Source organism: Eptatretus burgeri, chromosome 10 (genome assembly GCF_056783735.1).
Source record: "Eptatretus burgeri isolate ZD-2024b chromosome 10, Ebu_testis_v1, whole genome shotgun sequence".
Classification (NCBI taxonomy): Eukaryota; Metazoa; Chordata; class Myxini; order Myxiniformes; family Myxinidae; genus Eptatretus; species Eptatretus burgeri.
Genome location: NC_140970.1, coordinates 99,836,920 through 99,856,620, shown reverse-complemented (window position 1 = coordinate 99,856,620; position 19,701 = coordinate 99,836,920). Strand labels below are relative to the sequence as shown.

The window sequence follows — 19,701 nt, the reverse complement described above, 5'->3', positions numbered from 1 at the left end:
TTGAGTTGTCTTTATCGAAACATGCCGATCGATGCAAATTCTTGAGCAATTCTTGCAATTGCCAAACTTGCTGAGCTACTCGTGGAAATGAAAATGTTAGAAAACTATTGGACTGACACTCGCAAGGTGAGATCCATTAACAGAGAATACAAACGGGGAAGGAATATAACAAGGAAAAAAACAATGAAGAAAGAAAGAGCAAGATGACTTGCAGCAGCCATGTAATGGCGTCATTTGCACCAAATCGGATTGACTGTTCATCATTCAGGGTCTTCCAAATGAAGGAGAATGGAAAAAATAAAACAAGGTTAATCGGATGTTACTTTAAAGGGTTTCTCTCAAACTAAATGACGTGGAGCTTAAAAAGTCAATTGGAAAAAGAGAAATGGGGGGAGGGGGGGGGAAACTTATTGGGAGTTTTCCAAATTATCTTGTAAATATTTTTAAGTGCTTGTGTGTTTGTTTGCTTGTACGTTCTTCTTTCATGGCCAAACCATAGCACCAATAGGTCCAAAATTTTGGGTGTAGATACTTCAGGATCTGGGCAAGGTTTGAAGCTACCACGCGTTGGCCTTGACGTGTGTTTTGAGGCCAACAAAGGCCGCCCTAAAATGTATATTGGGATATGGGGTCAGGCAGTGCTGGCACGGGTGAAAATGGAACCACCATGAGGCCAATAACTCCATAGCTTTTCAATGTCCAACGTCCCGAAACCACTGCCGGGAAAAGATCAGCCAGTCGGGCATTTCCCTTTCCCCCTAACCCCACCCCCCCCCCCCAGGTAATCCCTACGAGTTATCAATAAATACATCTTCCAACTTTTAAAAAAAATTTATTCTCACCCTCCAACAATGTTTTATTTCTGATCATCTTATCAATAAATACATCTTCCAACAACCATAGCGCAGGCTTTGGTGGACCTAATGGCCACCTCCTGCCTTGAAGTTCCTTGCAAGGGACGTAATATTATACGATATAATCTTATGTACATAGAAAATATAATACGATCAGTTACCATCTGATGATTTACTGTAACCAAGAAAGCCGATGACGTTGACGTTGCGGCCGAGCATCGTCATCAACCGCACTTCGTGCCAGAAATTCACCTCCATAGGTAGCACGGATTGCTCGACTGTAAAAGGCAATCGGAACAAAACAAATTAACATTAAAAACAAAAACGTAATAGCTTCATCAAACACATTTATTTCATGAATTGTAAAAAAAAATAGATGAATAAGTGTCATCAAAGTCACCTTTCAGAACCTTGACAGCCACCAAAGAATGGCCACGAAGCGGAGCTCCCAGAACGTTTGCTGCCCAAACCTTCCCAAACTCTCCTTGTCCCAGAAGCATTCTCAGGGAAAGCTGTTCTTGCGGAATAGCCCATAAAGGACCCAGGGCACCACGCAAATGTCTTGCAATCATTACGCTCTTGTCATCGGTCATGTTCGATTGGTGCAAACGCTCTTGTCCGGGAAACAGATCTATTGCCATCTCCATTGCGTCTGCTTCTTGAGAATTCATTAACTGCCTCTGACTAAGAAGATGATTCACTTGACCAAGGTAGGCCGCTTCGGTTTCAACTGCAAGTAAAAGCAAAAAGCTGTAAAGAAATACTTTCTTTCACTCAAGTAAGTCTTAAGTTAAAAATGAAAAATTTTGCAATTCATGTGAGATCCCTCATCGAAATAAATAAAAGGATGATGTCTGTCTGTCCATCCGTCTGCCTGTATTTCTTCTTTAGTTTCTTATCTTCTCTTTCACTGCATCATGCTTTGTCTTCAGACTTTGTGGGCATAACTAACAATTCTGCTAATGGTATTTAAATTTACTACAAATTTCTCCATTTATTTTGTCCTTCCCAATCAAAAGTACACTTCCAAAACACTTGCCATGTTGGACGACCTCACGGCACATTCTGGTGGGTGGCATTTCCAGTGCCATTTCACCATCGAGAGATAGGGCCAAAAACGATATCGTACTGTATAGCATGATATTTCAAAAATGTATTGGGCCCGATATGTTCTCATGGATCAGGCATTACGTGGCGGAGGTATGTTATTGACATTATTGTATTGCCCTACCATCAAATCCCATTCTACACTTTCCATCCATCCATTGGGACCACACTCTGAATAGAGCATTGTTGCTGCCAAAGCAGTCTCCTGAGCTATTGGGCACAATCCTGGATGGGTCACCACTTCAACGCAGGATACTTGAATAGATCAATCATCCCAGCAAGCTGGTACTCATTTTTGCCAACTTCACAACAATGACAGGCTGAGTCAACCCCACCTGGTATTAATTCAATGGCAAAGTGGAATTTGAACTCGAGACCCTAGGATCCCAAGCCCACCAACCTAACCATTAAACCAACACCAGGGATATATTCTGCACCATCGCCTGTCCTTGAGTAGATCAGCCAGGTGCTTGTGGTACCATTCCATTATGGGATTTTTGTTCGAAGGTCACCCTCTCCTGTCACATCCCATACCATTCCATCACACGTTCTTGATTCGTATATTCACCATTGTACCGAGAATGGAATGATTGATCGCTTAACCGTCTATGCTTGAAAGTTAATGGAATTATCAATATTGCGTGCGTGCGTGCGTGTGTGTGTGTGTGTGTGTGTGTGTGTGTGTGTGTGTGTGTGTGTGTGTGTGTGTGTGTGTGTGTGTGTGTGTGTGTGTGTGTGTGTGTGTGTATATATATCTATGTATATACATATTATATTAATAAAACTCTCCTCTTGTATGTATGTATATGATTGTATATATATATATATATATATATATATATATATATATATATATATATATATATATATATATATGTATATATATATAGAAATGTATATATATGTATGTATGTATGATCCTGAAATACAGCCAAAACGGTACACGATCGCGCAAAAATTTTAGTGCCACCTTACTCGCCATTCACCTGCGGTGTGCAGTATCAAGTTTCGTTCAAATCGGGCAACGCAAAAAATTATTTTAAAAATCAATTCCCGATTCAGTCAAGTCATCGGTTATGTTTATGATTCAGTCATCGGTTATGTTTCAACCCCTGTCTTCAACCTCTGTCTTCTCCCGAAGTGGGACTTCATGAGAATTTGATCAATGCAAACAACCTCAGCGGGATAGTTAGCTGGAGCTATCTTTTTTTTTTTTCTTGAAATGATTTATTTAAAAATCTCAAACATTTAGTATAGACAAAGAACGATTTATTTTTAAGCATAAAAGAAACATCGCCATTTTGATCTAATACTTCTGAGTTCATTAATGAATAAAATTGTGTTTAGAAGATTACGCACAATAATTTCTTCGACTTTCTTTTCTCCGTTTTTGTTTTTTTTTTCACATTGACGCACAACAGCAAGTTTCGTTCAAATCGGGCAATGAACAAAATTATTAAAAAATCAATTCCCGATTGAGTCAAGTACTCTTCGGGAGAATTTGATCAATGCAAACAACTTCAACGGTATAATTTGCTGGAGCTATCTTTTTTTTTCTTTTTTTTTTTTGAAATGATTTTTTTTATGAACCGCTGTCACAATGGCAACCCAACGGGTTCACGGGTCGTCTAGTATGTATGTATGTATGTATGTATGTATGTATGTATGTATGTATGTATGTATGTATGTATATATATATATATATATATATATATATATATATATATATATATATATATATATATACATACTGCACACAGACCAGGAATCAAACCCAGGTCCTCTGGTGTACCTTATGGACAGGCCGGCGCTGCTCCTAAGGTTGGCAGTGAGTGTTCTGAAATCAGTGGTGGAAAGAGTGTCATTTCTGTATGTGGGAGAAATTGCATGCTCAGATGGCAGAGCACTGGTCCAGTTCACCAGAGCACCTAGGTTTGATTCCTGGTTTGGGTGTGTAGTTTTCCCACATATACATTTTATGTATGTTTGCCTGTTTATTTATACACACATACACACATTCATAGTTCCAGTCACTGAGAGTTTCCTTTTGTATCCATCTGGTTCACCCCATGCATCCTTTCCTGCCCCTCATTCCTCCCCACACCTATTGTTTGTCTAAGTCTGCTTCTGTCTTGGCCTTAAACTCTGCTGTTGGTGCACCCCCCCCCTCTCTCAGTTGTTCCTTTTGTCCTGTTGTGTCCTGATCCATTTGATGTACTGGTCCTAGCTCTTCCACGAGCCTCGACTTTATAGACAATACATATGTATATCTTTTAAATCACCATAACAATATTCACAGTCAATGAGTTACAATTGTACTTACCTGGAATAACCTGCACGTTCGGTACAAGTATCTCTCTAAATAAGTCAGGTGCAGGCAATAAAGATGATGTTTTTGTCTTCTCCGTCTTCTTTCTCTGTCGCAAAAACATCGTCTGATAAGGATTGTTGTAATTCTAAGTAGAAATAAGTCCTATCAGAAGCAACAGTTGAGGTTTATCTTGCAGCTATAAACATTTGTTGAGACGCACTTTCATAACACTTGTGTAAATTTTAATGACACTTGTTCTTGAATTGTAAAAAATAAATTATATAAACCCTAAACATTTTGGTAAATTATTTCATTTGTGAAGTGAATAGTAAATGTGCATGTTCGATCATTATTTTTTCTTCTTTATCACCAATTAACCAAAACACAATCATCTATCTATAATTCCAGCAATGTGTGTGTGTGTGTGTGTGTGTGTGTGTGTGTGTGTGTGTGTGTGTGTGTGTGTGTGTGTGTGTGTGTGTGTGTCTGTGACCGTGGTTTCTCGACAACCTCTGGTCCGATCTAATTGAAACTTGCCAGATATATTGCTGGGGACCTGAGGATGTGCTTTTTCAAGGTTTGATATTAATCCGACAAGTGCTTCCCAAGTTATGGCCATTTATTTACCAACCAATCACAGGACACGTTGCTGCGTGGGCGAGGCCGATGGGGGAAGGCAAGCTCAGCCGCGTACCCCATTACGGGTTACAACGTACGGATAAAAACTAATAATTTATCAAAATGTTGGCAGATCCAGCAGCCTCCGCATTCTTGCCCTGGACGAGGAAACAAAGAAGAAGCGCCGTTTCCTCAGCAATGTTGTTTATGAAGAGGTGTGTGTGTGTGTGTGTGTGTCGTTTACGAGAGCGAAGGAACAGCCTGTGTGGTTGTTTCTTGTACGCGGTTTGAAAGTTTTTTTGTTTGCACGTATGACCACGCACGTACGGACATGCACTAGTAATTATAATAACTGGAACAGCGGTGGAGCGTATTCCTCCACCAGGCTGAACAGTTTATGTTTTGTATCCCACTTATAGATTGGATCTGAATCCGGATCATAACGAAAATCGAATCGGCTTGTTCTTGTCACTTACCCAACTCAGCCACCAAGTTTTGTCATTACTCGTCCACAACTTTTTGAAATATCATCCTATATATATCGTTCTTGGGCCCCATCCTTCAATGGTGAAGAATCACTAAAAAATTAAAAAAAATTATCATATCTGGATCTGGATTCGGAGCTTCACCAAAATCGAATCAGTTTGTCCTTGTCACACACCCGACATGTCCACCAAGTTTCATGTGGATCTGTCCATAACGTGTTGAGATATCTTGCTGACAGCCAGACAGACAAGGGTTGAAACATAACCGATGTCCACCTTCGATGGTGGAGGTATCTGGAAGGAGCAATGCAAGATTGCAGGCCATCACCAGGACTTGTTTTGTGTGTTTTTTTTACAGGACGTATTTTATGGAAGTAGTCGCATTCTAATTGAACCGCACATACTTTATAGATGTACTCGCATTCAAAAGCAGACTTCCAAAGCGACTTCTAAATTCAAGTACGTCTATATTCTATAAAGTATATATTGGTTTAATTGTACGTACTTTATAGATGTACTCAGTTGTATAAAGAGAACGTGTACGACTGGCTACTAATCGGTGGCATTTGTAGCCTACATTAGCACATTATTTGTGGACAAACAAACAAACAGACAGACAAACCAACGGACCCAAATGCAATACCCTCTCTTCTGGCGAGGGTTGTTGTTTCAGAAGATCTGTAAGGTATAGTTGCATCGATTATGATTGGTGAGCGAATAGGATAGCTGAGAGGTATGCAAACTTACCTCCTACCTATCTAGAATAATCGATTAGCAGGACGTTGATATAGTTCTGCTAAGCAGTGTCGAAAGCAAGGACAAGCTGATGTTTCGAACATGAACCCTTCGGCGGAGCGAAAGAGAGAAAGGATTTGGGTGACGATTTCTGAGTGGAAGTGATTCAAAGGTGGGTTGATTTGAATGGGGTCAGGGAGCATGAGTACATGAAAATTATTGATTTTGATATAATCAGGGGGTAAACGTCAAGTGGGACTGAGAGAGAAGTGAAAATAATAGGGGGGGGGGGTGGCGAGGGGAGAAGTGATGGAAGATGAGATAAATTAAATAAAGCAACTTTAAAGGTGATACAAATATAACTGATAAAATAAAATGAAAAAATAATGATATAACAACAACATAGTAAATGAAATATAAAAATTTTAAAATAAATAATCATAACTGGAAAGCATCTCAAAATGCAAAGTGCGTTCGCGTCTTCTTTGTACTCGAACTAAACGACGAAAACGACGTTTAAAAAGAATTGTACATCTTACTCGTTTGTGTTCTCCATATTATTGGGTCACCGAAATAGGTGACCCTTATTGTCAGTAATTCTGTTTGTTTGTTTGGATGTTTGTTCATTTGTCATCAGCATAATTGGTAGTATAATTATGAGACCCTAGGTTCATGGTTCATGGTACTTTGCAGGTTAATTTGCAGGTTCTTTTGCAGGTTCATGGTACTCAATGAGTACTACGACTTTGCCTCAGGACATATTGACCGATTTTGCTTAGGTCAGGGGTCAAAGGTCAATTATGCAAAAATCGATAATATGCGAGAGCTGGAGGTGCCTTCGCGCCAAATGCTACTCCTCCTAGGGTTATGGTCGGATGGTCATGAAAATTCACACTAATCGTCTGGAATACATTGTGCACAAACGATCGAGCCGGATTTTCGATTTAGATCTTTGTTCACCCACAGCACTCCCTCGAACTCCGGGGATTTCCGATTTCAAACCGCATTTTCGGTACTTTTAATTCAAATGGATACTGAGTAGTTATCAGTAGATGTAACTGGATGAGATTTGATATGCATAATCTTAAGGTGATTCCCTATCCGCTATATGACATCCATTTTGCTCTATATCTTATAGTTTCCATGCTCGGCGACCCATCGCCGCCTACCGGCTTGTCATCGTAAAGGTTTGAAAATTTGATGACAAAAGCTCAATTGGTAAAATTTTTATGGCCTGGACAGATATTCCGAAGCTCAATGGTAAATAAATAAAGAAACACGGACGCGATTAAAATAAATAAATAAATACCTGAGCGTCTCATGCTTGACACGCTGTGGTGGGGCTAATAAGGGCTTTTTATAGTCGCTATGACTTTGCCCTTTCACATTTTGACCTAGTTTTGAATTATTTTCTCCATATTCTCATAATAAAAGTTTGTTGAAAAATTGATGTCATAAGCTCAAATGGAAAAAAAAAAAAAAGTTATGCCCTGGACAGAGACACAGACAGACAGACATACAAAAGCAATTGCAAAACCCCGTCTCCTGCTGCGAGGGAGAGGAGGAAAAGCTAATGAAAATATAACCACATATATAAACAAGAGAAAGGGAGAAAAGTGGGGAAAAAGTGAGGAAAAGGAAGACAGAAGAAGAAAAGTGAAAGGGAGTGAGAAGAAAAATTCGGGGATAAGTAAGATTGATAAAACTAATTGAATTAAATAAAAGGGGAAAAACAGTGAGAGAAAGGATTGAGAAGTTGTAAGAGATGCTACAATGGAGCAAGAGACACCACAATGGCCACATTGGAGGCAATGTGACCACTCCTCATTTTCATAAATGCAAAGGTGAGCCAATGAAAAAAGCCAAGAATTCACAAAGGTTTCGGAAAAGCGATGATAATAGAAAACCTATACGCCAAGAAAACCAAGATGCCAAGGTGAACAACGAATAGCCAAGATCTTGTGATAAAAGCCAAGGAGTGGTCACACTGATTGGAGGAACGTGTAAGTGAATGAAAAGCGCTCATTGATCCCATGGGGAGCCAAGGTTCCGATCCTGTAGATAAGGCTTTCGTGTTTGTGTTTACGAGCGTTTGTGGTGCTGTAATGGAGAATAGCAGAGATTGCTGTTTCACTGAACGAATGTCTAGAAAGATTGAAGTGTTGACATAGCAACTTGGAGAGGTCTGTGCTGTTGGTTCATACACCGAGCAAGCGTCCACGGAAGCGATCAGCCGGTCTTCATCCTGTTTCACCGATGTAGATCTTCTCGCAGAGAGTGAATGTGATTCCATCCGTCACTTTCACAGAGGTGCAGTCAAAGAGGTCATGACGAAAGTATTGCTTTTGCGTCCTGAGAGCAAAATGGTCATCTTGATGAAAGGGCCAGTGCGACGACGACTCCACTAACACTTGAATGTTGCGAGTGGGAGGTCGGAACGTAATAATATAGTCCTTTTCGCAGAGAATTTCTCGAATATTTCTGTCCCACTTGAAAGGGATGAGAGGAGGTTGTGAGAACATTGAGGTGGTTTCAGGGTCACACTCTCAAAAGCTTGAACTTCCTTTGGATAATGTTTTTGTCTCAAGTTTGAAGGGATTGGAGATCAATTTCAATAGGATCATTTCTCTGTTTTTTTTTTTCCTCAGAAGGTTTTGAAGCCATCTGTCTATCGGCGTCGCAGGTGAGATCAAGTATACCGGCCACAATGGAGGTGTGAAACACGCACTCGATGAGGAACTTATGCATCACATTTTGATTTTGATTTGAAGTCAGAATCGTCACTGCAGACCCGATGGGGCCTGAGGAAATTGGAATATGGAATTGAACTTTTGACATGGGAGGAGTGGGAAGGATTAGTACATGGAGAGAAGGTAGCTGTGTGAATCGGTCGGTGCGTAATGGAGCGTAGTAGCAAGTCCGTTCCTTTTTTGACCAATTTCCCCACAACCGCCACTCATCTCTTTCAAGAGGGACATAAATTGGTGAAATTACCTAGTGAAAGGATCAGTACCCTCGTGAACCTCCACAAATGTGATCCACCAAATCACGTGCACTCTGCATGAAGATCGGCATCGGTGAACACTTCCTCGATGTACGGACCAACAGCACAGAGCTCCCAAAGCCAGGTTTCTCGACACTTTCAACTTCATCGATACCTGTTTAATCATACGACAGTCTCTGGTATTTATCTCCATTCCAGCATCACGGACAATCATAAGGACGAAGAGAAGACCCTTATCTACACGATCAGCATGTTAGATCCTCACGGGACCAAAGAGCTCTTTTCAATCACTTATACATCCCATCTCTTACAACTTCTCAATTTATCTTCTTACCCGCCTTCACCTTTCTTCTCCTCTTCCCCTTCCTGTTTCCAAGTCTGTTTCCCTTTCAATCAAGTTTCACCTCCATCCCTTCTGTCTCTTTTAACTCCGATGAATGGTTAATGTAACCCATACCCAACGGAGAGTTAATGCTCGTACATCAGATTCTCCTTCCTTCCCACGGCGGTTAGCATACCTCAATCAATGTCGTGTTGGTTTCATCAAGTGTTCTACCTATCTATTGAAGCAGATCCACACAAGCCCTCCACCAGCAAGACTAGTTCTTCATTCTACTCTGAACTATCTAGGCTTCATTCAAATCCTAACTCAGCTATAAACCGTCATTATGGCGTATTGTCTGCCGTGTGAGGCATCAATTTTTTGGCCCGTCCCTTGGATGAACTAAATCCGCGGAGAACCCGTCTCCGTTGTTGCTGCGCGTTAAAGACCGGGAGTTATCGTTGGCACCATAAGAATTACAAATTCCTGCCCAAGTCAGTTCCATTCGAATGTCACACCTGTCAAGCCAGTCCGTGAAAGACTTGGGCCAAACTCATTCCCCCAGCTGATCCCACCAGGTGGTGTGAATGATTTGGGCCTTTAAAGCAGGAGTATATTTCATTATGCATGATATTTAACTCCGCTACTTAAAAATGTATTGAAAGACTTAAATTACTCGAAAAACCCACTCCCCCCAGCAGCAGTTCAGGCTGGGGAATTATGGCAAATTAATTTTATGCCCATGGTCGTAATATCCCCCCCTCCGGCAGGGGTCAGTGAACAACGCGCATTGTGCTGGGGGTAGAGGCAAAAATAGCAAGTCTCCACCCTTACCTTCGTCGGGGTTATTTGATCATTATTTTGTGCTCATGACTTGACCCTGGGTACCTCCAGCACAGATGCAAAATTTGGTGGAGATCGGCCAAAGGGTTTGCATATTTCAATCTGATTTGAAATCCATTGTGAATAAGGAAAGCAGCCAAAAAGTGTTTTCTAAAAATTAACCATTGTGTTCCATGTTTATATTTTTAAACATTCCTAGCATTTCTTTAAAAAAAACATTCATTTCTCCAAAATATTTTATCATTATAATCCATTATCAGCAATTTAAAAAAAGCTCTAGACGGTATTGATTACAGAGAATGGAAAGACCCGTAAAAACAGCATCGACCAAATAACAACCATTGCATTCACGAGCAGATCAAATCTTTTTACACGTTTTTTTTGAAAGCAATAGTTTAAAAATGACGTACTTTACTGAAATTTAGGAAACTGATAAGGAGCTTATCGATGAATACACTCATGAGCGTATACTCGTGCGCGAATGTGTATTTTCACTAGAGGGAAATGGATTTTAACGTAGTTACCGTCTTCACGCTTTTAACTTGAAAAGCATTTTGTGAATGTGTTCACAACGAATTAAAAAGAAACGTTAAATTGTAACATTCATGAACAGTGAAACAACAATGAAAATATCTATATGTACACTCGTGCTCTTCCAGCCAAAGGAAGCTGCCCAAAGTAACCAAGAAAAGCTACACAAGGTAAGGGGGGGGGGGTGCGAGACCGTAGAGGAGACGGTAGAAGACAGACCACCAACCTGCCTGCGGTGACAGGCCCAAAGACTCAGCCTCATTGCGGGAGATGCCAATGATCCTAAATGCCTTGGTTTCTACAGTGTGAAGCCAAGAAAGGTGAGAGGCAGGAGCACCAGCCCAGAGGGGAGAGCAGTACTCCATCAGGCTGCAGACGAAAGCTTTGTAAGTGTAAGTGGTTTGTCCATGCTCTATGTTTCAAACTCTATCCGACTTCCTCTTCAGCTGCAAAGCATTAACAAGTAGTACATACATGAGAATCCTCATGCTATATGCCCCCCCCCCCCATAGCCGGCGGACCTTTTTTCCTCACTTGTAGGCAAGTCATTACCGGCAGCGTTGGCAGAAATGTGCACCTTCGAGACTTCCAAGCATGTACCACATGCAGATGTCAATAGCAGTAAACATATAAATGAAAAATCGCTCATAGAGTGACAACTTGTCGAAACGGAAAGGCACTCGATCGAGCACATACCTCCGCCAGGCTGAATAATTTACATTTTGTATCCCACTGATAGGTCGGATCTGAATCCTGGACCTCAACCAAAATCGAATCGGCTTGTTCTTGTCACCTAACCAACTCATCCACCACTTTTTGAGATATCATGCTATACATAGTTCTTGGCACCATCTTTCAATGGTGAAGAATGAGTTTTAAAAATTTCTCAAATCCGGATTCGGATCGTCACCAAACTTTAGCGTTGCTGTCCTTTGCCCGTCACCTAAACACGCAAAAAAATTCAGAATGATTGCTTGAAAACTGTGGCCAAAAATCGTGTGACAAACAAACAAACAAACAAACAGACAGACAGACAAATGCTACAGACCAACATATTTGGCGAATTTTTTTTCACCAAGTAATAACAAGACTTGTGAGTGATTGAGTGAGTGAATCAGGAGTGAGAAAGAGCTCTATATATTGAATATATAATATTAATTTCATTTGATTTGATGTATTATTTGAAGAGCATTGGTGCCAACGACGCAATTTCTGAGGAAGGGTTATATTGAGTTGTTTGCCATTGCCTTCCCATTGTCTATGCTTGTTTGTCCATGTTCTGTCCTTTCAAATGCTGAGCATCAAGCAAGAATCAGTATGTACCATTTTTGAAAAAAGTCTTTCATAGGACTCGGCCAGGATTTGAACCACCGACCCCCCCCCCCACCACACACACACACACACACACACACACACACACACACACACACACACACACACACACACACACACACACACACACACACACACACACACACACGGTCTAACCATCACGCCACTGATACTGGCATGTATGTACGGTATGTATGTATGTATGTCTGGTGGCTGAGGGGGCGTGTAGTATTGGGATTCTCATGTATGTACAATTTGTGAATGTTTTGCAGCTGCAGAGGAACTCGGGTAGAGTTTGAAAAAGCAAAGGCATTTTCTTGCGTAGCTTTTCTTGGTTGCCTTATGCAGCTTTCTTTGGGTGGAAGAGCATGGGGATTAATTGATTGAAATCCTAGCTACCTTGGGTAATTGATGAGGTGAGAGCTGATTGGTTATCCTCCAATTACGGGTGAGAGGCAGGAGTGGGATTTGTTATTTATATGTTGACTGCGATTGACATTGTACGTGCTACATGATTTGAAGCCTTCGCAGTGCGCATTTCTGTCCATGTTGTCACTGAGGATTCGCCAACAAGTGATTTTTTTTGTATACCTTGTGGAGGCTCGTGTAAGAGCTAACACACAATGCACACAAAGGGGGGCATGAGACAAGAGGGGCGGGAGTGGGAAGGACAAATTAGTGGGGAACAGAGACATTAGGAGATCTGTGGAAGGGAGAGGGGTAGGGTGGGGAACATGGGGTATACAAGATGGACATTACAGGGGCTTTCAGGAAGGAAAGCAGGGAATTTGAATGAGGTGGGATTGGGGTGGATTAATGGGGCTAGAAAAGATCGATGTTTTGGATGGTGGAAGATAAGAGGTGGTGGTGAACGGCTGTTGTGAAGGCCTGGAGGGAAGAATGGCAATGAATAGAGTGAGGGAGTTTATTCCAAAGGTTGAAAAAAAGAGGAATGAAAGAGAAAGTGAGCAGTGATTCGTGATTTTTGTCGTTTTACCAGAAGGGGGTTGTTGGAGGACCTTGAGCGCCTTGTGGAAATATGTTGGGGACAAATCGCAGAGAGAGCAGGGGGGGAGACCATAGAGGAGACGGTAGAAGACAGAAAGACCACTGACCTGCCTGCGGTGATTGAGTGAGAGGCCCAAAGACTCAGTCTCACCGCGGGAGATGGCAATGATCCGAAATGCCTTGGTTTCCACAGTGTGAAGCCAAGAAAGGTGAGAGGCAGGAGCACCAGCCCAGAGGGGAGAGCAGTACTCCATCAGGCTGCAGACGAAAGCTTTGTATGTGGTCAGGAGCTCAGGTGGGCCGAGGAAGGACTTTGCACGACGGAGGATTCCCAGGTGGTGACTGGCTTTGGAGGCCAGGTTGGAAATGTGGCTTTCCTAGGAAAGATCATGGAAGATGGTGAGACCCAGAATCTTGAAAGAAAGGACTTCTTCCAGAGGATTGTTGAGAAAGTGGATGGGGGGGGGGGTTCTAAACGGTCCTTTCGGAGAGACATTGTTAGACTGAGATTTGTCCGGATTGAAAGACATGTTCCACGTGTTGGACCAGTTTGTGATTTTGTCCAGATCTGCAGAGAGTGAAGAAGCTGCTGCTTGCCGGTCTAAGGGATTACAGATGGTACAGCAGAGGGTGGATTCATCAGCAAAGAGATAAAGATGATTTTCCAGAGAGCCGGAGAGATCATTGATTAAAACCAGTAAAAGAACAGGACCCAGAACGCTACCTTGAGGAACTCCAGCCTGGACAGGAAGAGGGGATGAAAGAACTCCATTTAGCGCCACACATTGACTGTGAGAGGAGAGGAAGTCTGCGAGCCATGAGTGGAGATGGCCTTGGATACCATGGGAAGTGATGTAACCAGTTCAGTGATGGATGGGGATGGGGGGGGGGAGCATTGTTTTGACAATCTACATAATTTGCCTTCAGTTCTCCGATTCGCAGATTCTCTTCGCAGATCCCACATATTCACGGTTTATAAAATGAGACCTGCTTCATATCCGCAGTCCTCTGTTTGCGTATTTGCTGGGGGGGTTTTGCGTTGTCGCAGTTTTTTCTTTGTTTTTTTCCATGTTTTTGTTGGGGGGGGGTTGCGTGTTTGTGTTTTTTTGTGTGCATATTCACGGTTTCTCGTGGGTGTATTTGCAGTTTTTAATGGGATTTTAATTTTTTTCCCTCATGAATCACGAACGGCCAGGATCCTATCCCCCCTTTTTCCATTGAGAAAATGCCCCAACTGCCCCAACTCGCTATTCGCGGCATTTTCCAGGAACGTATCCCCCACGAATAGTGGGGTCCGACAGCATAGAGTAAGGTTCAGCAAGACAGGCTTGCCAGGAAAGATGGGACAAGATGCCCCCTCACCTCCTCCTTCCTCGTCGGTCTTTTGGTTCAGTATACTGAAGATTTTCCATCGAAAAAAGCCTGCTTATTTTCTGATAGAAAGCCTTCTTGCCCCCACCCCCTGGTATGGCTATTCCCGACACATAACCAAGACTGAGGAGGATATTATGATGGAGGGCAGAGGGGAATTTTTGCCCTACCTTATTGTAGTTCACCTCTTAAATGGTTTCACTATTTTTTTCTTTCTTTCTTTCTTTTTTGCTTGGTGTACTCTATGTATTCCAAGTCTAAGTTCATGGCGGTGGAGCAGCAATGGGAATAGGACCCACACCCATGTGTAGAGAAAACAAACAAGTGTTAACTCCTCGACGAATCACCTAGGTTGGTATACCTGTACAAAACGGTTCTGATACCAATCTATGCATCGTCAGGCTGTGGCTTGAGATGGTGAGTGACCTTGTTTAAGTGACTAGCATCTTTAGATGTAAGCTTAAAAGTGTCTATTTAGTATGTATGCACAAAAATAAAAGAGAAAAAGTAAATTTGAGAAAAGGAAGTGAAGGGAGGAGGATAATAAAAAGGGTTGGTATGTATGGGGTAGAGCAGTATATAAGAGAAGTGAAAGAAGATAGGAGTAAAGGGGCAGCGAGAAAATGGTATTGTGTGTGTGTGTTTGGGGGGGGGTGGTATGTTCATAGTTAGAATGTAGTAATTGTAGTATGGTCTGTGTGATTTATGTAGTGTAGATTTATTGTTGTAAATAGGGAAAATGTCAGAGCAAGTCATCTTGTTACATGTGACCCTGAGGAGGCAGCATATGCAATTTATAGACAATATAGCTCGGCATAACATTGTATGTGTAAAAACCTCCTGTTCGTGGGCAGGGCCAGGTGAGGACTTGCGGCCACAAAAAGGCACAATGGTAGCACGTCGCGCTTGTTGAGAGACCATCATGAACTGTTGGCCATGGTGGCGAAGTCAGCTGTATAGCTCTGGAGAGGGCTGGAAGACTTTTTTTGTTTTTTTAAAAATAGGATCACCTATTAATTGGGTGGGATGGTCCGGATGATGGCACCTCCCACAAGCAGTGGGAAGCCAATCGCAGGACCCACCACAAGCGAAGGTGGTCCCAGAGTCAACAAGGGCTGTGTCCGTGCATGTGCATGGAATTGGAGTTGGTCATTTGTGAGAATAAGATCGATCTCTGTCTCACGCCCCCTATGTCATTGGTGGAACAGGGAGGACAGGTCACTGGAGCCGTGGACGCTGCCTTACAGTCCCTCACTACCACTACATTGCTGCCGCCACCCTTCCGGTCCCCGAGCCACACTTCAACTGCGCGCCAGCGACCCGCAGCCACCGCAAGCTTTGGCCTGTTAAAGTCCGAGCCTACTTTCCCTTTGGTCGGAAGAGTATGGTATGTGGCACCATAGTGGGTTAGGATTGTTGATTCTTTTATCATTGTCATAAGTTTGTATATCCCCCTCTCCCTATACATGTCTGTCGTGTCACTTGCCTTGTTCCGTTCTCCACTTCCCGTCCACCTCTTCTCCCAGTATCTTGTATTTTATTTAAAAAAAAGAAACCCTTAAAGGTAAGAGGCGTTTCCCCATCTTTTTCCTTGTTTGTTTGTTCCATCGTCGAATTCAGCTTAATTGGGAATGACCTTGGGGAATCGTAAGGTTAATTCTTACTTGAACACAGTTCAGCTGATCACTTTTATGTTGTTTGCGGGATCAAAGATCCCAGAGTTGAGGCATATCTACAGTTTGTATGGGGTGTACAGAGGGGAAAATTGGGGAGGGGGGAGTAGGTGGGAAAATTCCACCATATTTGCATACATAATAAAAAAATATGGTGCTCTGACAGTTTACTATCTTGCATCTATCGTGTTTACTATCTTGGTCAAAATGATCCCGACACAACTTATTATTTCTTGTACGTGCAGATGATTTTGTACAAAAACTACGGGGGCCAAAGTTTCCTTCTTGGAAACAAGTTTATCTACTCGAGCTCAGACCAAGCATGACAAACCCGTTCCATCATAACATTTCCTGAAATAATAATTTCCATTGTATTGCTGGTTATTTAAATCATTAGTTGGTGGACCGGAGCGAGGGAATGCTTCGTGTATATAGCGAGGAGGGTGTCAAAAATTCCGCCAAATTTAACCAAACTCGGTGACGTAATGGTTCAAACGTCCTCTCTGAGTATGGGTGGTTGGTGGTCAAAACCCCATCCGAATCATACCAAAGAATTATAAATTGCTACGTGTGGCTTCCTTGACGTTCATCATTTAAAAACTATAGAGCACGGACAAACAATCGTAGGTTGGCAAACATAGCACTTGCTTTCATGGGTCTCATGGCCTCCTCCTGAAGTTGAAGTTCCTTGTAAGGGAACTCATTTTGTTGTTATTATTATATGTGTATACACCACAAATGACTGTCCCAAGTGTAAGTGAAAGGGAATGATATTTTGACTGCCATTCCATTGTAAGTGTGCAATCACTAAGCTCTTGATAGCCATCTATTTATTGGGAAAGCAAAATGGTGGCATTATTGACCCACCAGCACCATTGCCCTTCTCTCCATTTTCTGACTCCTCACTCGTCCCACAATCCCCTTCCTCCTTCCTTTTCTCAATGTCAATGTCCTCAACTCCACCACCCCCCTGACTCTTACCCATACTGCATCACGAGATATAAACTCAAAAGCAGAATCATGATATGAGAGTCCTATTAATCATGATAATTAATTACATTAAGTACTACATTTAGCTTTGACATTACCTTGTAAATGAGAATGCACAACCCACAGATCATTGTGAACCAGGCAGCAACAACCACAGCACTGATGGCGGCTATCCTGGTCTCCTTGGAATGATTCCCCATCACAGGTTGCTCTGGTTTTTCTGTTGTGGCCATTTCTGGGACAAAGCGGAGGAAAGGAAACGTGAGACTGGTCTTCTTCACTGGAACACCTGTTCTGCCATTACACATGTAGTAAGTGAAGCAATGAGGTTTTTATAGGACCTATAAATGGAGGGACTTGGCCTACAGGTACACACACTCACCTCGAAGCTGTCTCGCCTGGGTTCAAATCCCGACCCAGATATTAACTGTCGTCCTGGTGTTTCACCTTCAGGGTGATTCATCAATGTGTGTGACGTCCCTCGGATGGACGTTAAACTGAGTGTCCCATCTGCCGTCGTTAGTTGATGGACGCCGTGAAGAGGAGGCGAGGCATGACCATCTCTACAGAAGTTTCTGGTCAATTCACTGGTTACCTTGAAACCTTCATTCATCATTCATTCAATTGCTATGCCTGTGCATCATTGCTGGTGACTCGGCTGTGCCACTGATGCAGCTCCCCCTGTATAGGTTAGAAAAAACTAACTCGTAATTCATTCAGGGTGCCGGCGATAGCTCGCCTACTTTTCGTGAATGACAACGTGGCATCTCCTCGTGAATGACGTTTTTAACGTCCACCAAATAATACCGGCAGATGGGATACCCGGCTTAACGTCCATCTGAGCACATCCATGCACATTCCTCGCCCTGCATGCGAAACAGCTGTATGGTAGTTTATAGCTGGGTTGGGATTCAATCCAGGCTAGATAGCTCAGAACTGAATGTGCATACCTCTCTCAGGTATCTTACCATCATACCAATGAAGACTAAATGGTGAATTTTATTTTCCATACAAGGGAATATGAATGAAACGATGATAATCGCGATGTTGGAGTTTTCAGTTTTTCCTTTAAAAACAAAACAAAACAAAAAAAAATCTGAGTTTGGTTTCCTTTTAACTTTTCCATCTTTAAATTTGGCATAGTTTTACAAAGTCAAGTAAGTACTGTTTTGTGTGATGATTGTTTTATTTGCCACACCATTATTATTAATAATAATAATAATAATATTATTTTGTGTGAAGCCTGTGGTTGCAAGTTGCATCATTTTCTGGAAGTGAGGCTGTGCCGCTGATGCAGTGCCCCTTTTTCCAGGAAGCTGGTACTCATTTTGCCAACCTCGAAAGGATGACAGACTGAGTTAACCCACCTGGTGTTGGGCTCAAACTCAAGACCCTAAGATCCTGAGGCAGCCACCACCAGACATTGGAACACCATTAAAAAGCCTTTATTTGATTATATTGACAAGAGTAACTCTTCCATGACTCCTCCCACCACCCCAACCCCTTCCACCCTCAATTCCCCCACCACACACTCCTCAACCCCCACTCCTATTGCATGTGTAAATAGAACTAAATAATTCTCCAGTAATGTAACTTGTACTTACTACGCACTTCCAATGCTGTGTACGACCTTTTAATGTCGTCATTTTCCCGCCACTGACACAGGTACTCTCCAGCATCACCATAAGTTACTCCCTTTATAACCAATGAGTTTTTCTCATCCATGAACTGCCTTTGGTCCTGTGAACAACTTATTGCAGACCCTCCTGCTGAAATGTAGTGTCGAAAAAGTTGTTGTATGAACTGAAAAATAGAAATGGGAAATATGAAATTATTGAAACGATCACGATGGTCTTCACTTCTATCAAACAAAATTGCAAATAGTCATCTATTCTTAGGTTTGTACCGGAAACATTTCTCTGTGCTGTACCCTTCCTGTAACTAGTTCTACGTCAAATCTTATCAATTCCTATTTCCTGTTACACTTCAACCAACACTGATGCACGACCACAAACTCTGCTGTTTTACTCCCATTTAACTCCTACAAAAATGTCCTATTGGTATTCTATTAGCTATCTTATTGGATGCAAAAAAAAATTATCCAGGAATTTTATGGCATGATCACATAAGCTCCTTTAGGAATGATCCCGATGTATAGAATGTCATAAACATAAATGAACAATAAGTTCATTCATGTTTGCGGCATTCTATACGTAGGGATTATTTTAGTTGGGATTTCACCGTTTAGCTGGGATTCTGGATATTTTACAATAAAACTGCAGTTATCCTTATAAATCCCTTGAACGCTTTTAATTTGTTATACAATTTCCTTACTCCTTCAGGATCTGATAGAACTTTGATTTCAAACTTGGAAACTGCACAGCTGGCCATCTGTGGCAGGAATAATAGGTTTTGATCACTATAATGACCCAGGAAACCTTTGCACGCTGCCGAAATAAGCCATCTTTAAAACGTTTAAGTGATGATACATTCGTTGCCAATGAAATATTCTGACGT

At 42.0% G+C, this 19,701-nt stretch overlaps 2 protein-coding genes across 6 annotated transcripts in view; one reads left to right on the top strand and one right to left on the bottom strand.

The window, feature by feature from the left end:
* The window catches only part of LOC147019267 (fibroblast growth factor receptor 2-like), a 60,617-nt gene that overhangs the window by 11,254 nt on the left and 29,662 nt on the right, over window positions 1–19,701 (bottom strand). For all 3 annotated transcript variants that reach the window (XM_085899611.1, XM_085899609.1, XM_085899610.1), the window contains exons 3-7: window positions 18,789–18,987; window positions 17,283–17,419; window positions 4,285–4,378; window positions 1,255–1,584; window positions 1,016–1,132 (exon numbers count right to left, since the gene is read on the bottom strand). In XM_085899611.1, the coding sequence (XP_085755737.1) occupies window positions 1,016–1,132; window positions 1,255–1,584; window positions 4,285–4,378; window positions 17,283–17,419; window positions 18,789–18,987 (877 nt within the window). The remainder of the gene's footprint in view (window positions 1–1,015; window positions 1,133–1,254; window positions 1,585–4,284; window positions 4,379–17,282; window positions 17,420–18,788; window positions 18,988–19,701) is intronic.
* LOC147019268 (uncharacterized) overlaps window positions 1,441–19,701 on the top strand; it is a 40,084-nt gene continuing 21,823 nt past the window's right edge. For 2 of the 3 annotated variants that reach the window (XR_015062722.1, XR_015062721.1), the window contains exons 1-3: window positions 1,441–1,564; window positions 15,730–15,908; window positions 17,390–17,495. Coding sequence is in view for 1 of the 3 variants with exons in the window: in XM_085899617.1 (XP_085755743.1) it covers window positions 1,547–1,564; window positions 15,730–15,908; window positions 17,390–17,495; window positions 18,497–18,541 (348 nt within the window). In the remaining 2 variants the exon portion in view is untranslated. Of the gene's footprint in view, window positions 1,565–15,729; window positions 15,909–17,389; window positions 17,496–18,496; window positions 19,480–19,701 lie in introns of those variants that run through there. The other variant, XM_085899617.1, reaches the window with a different exon arrangement.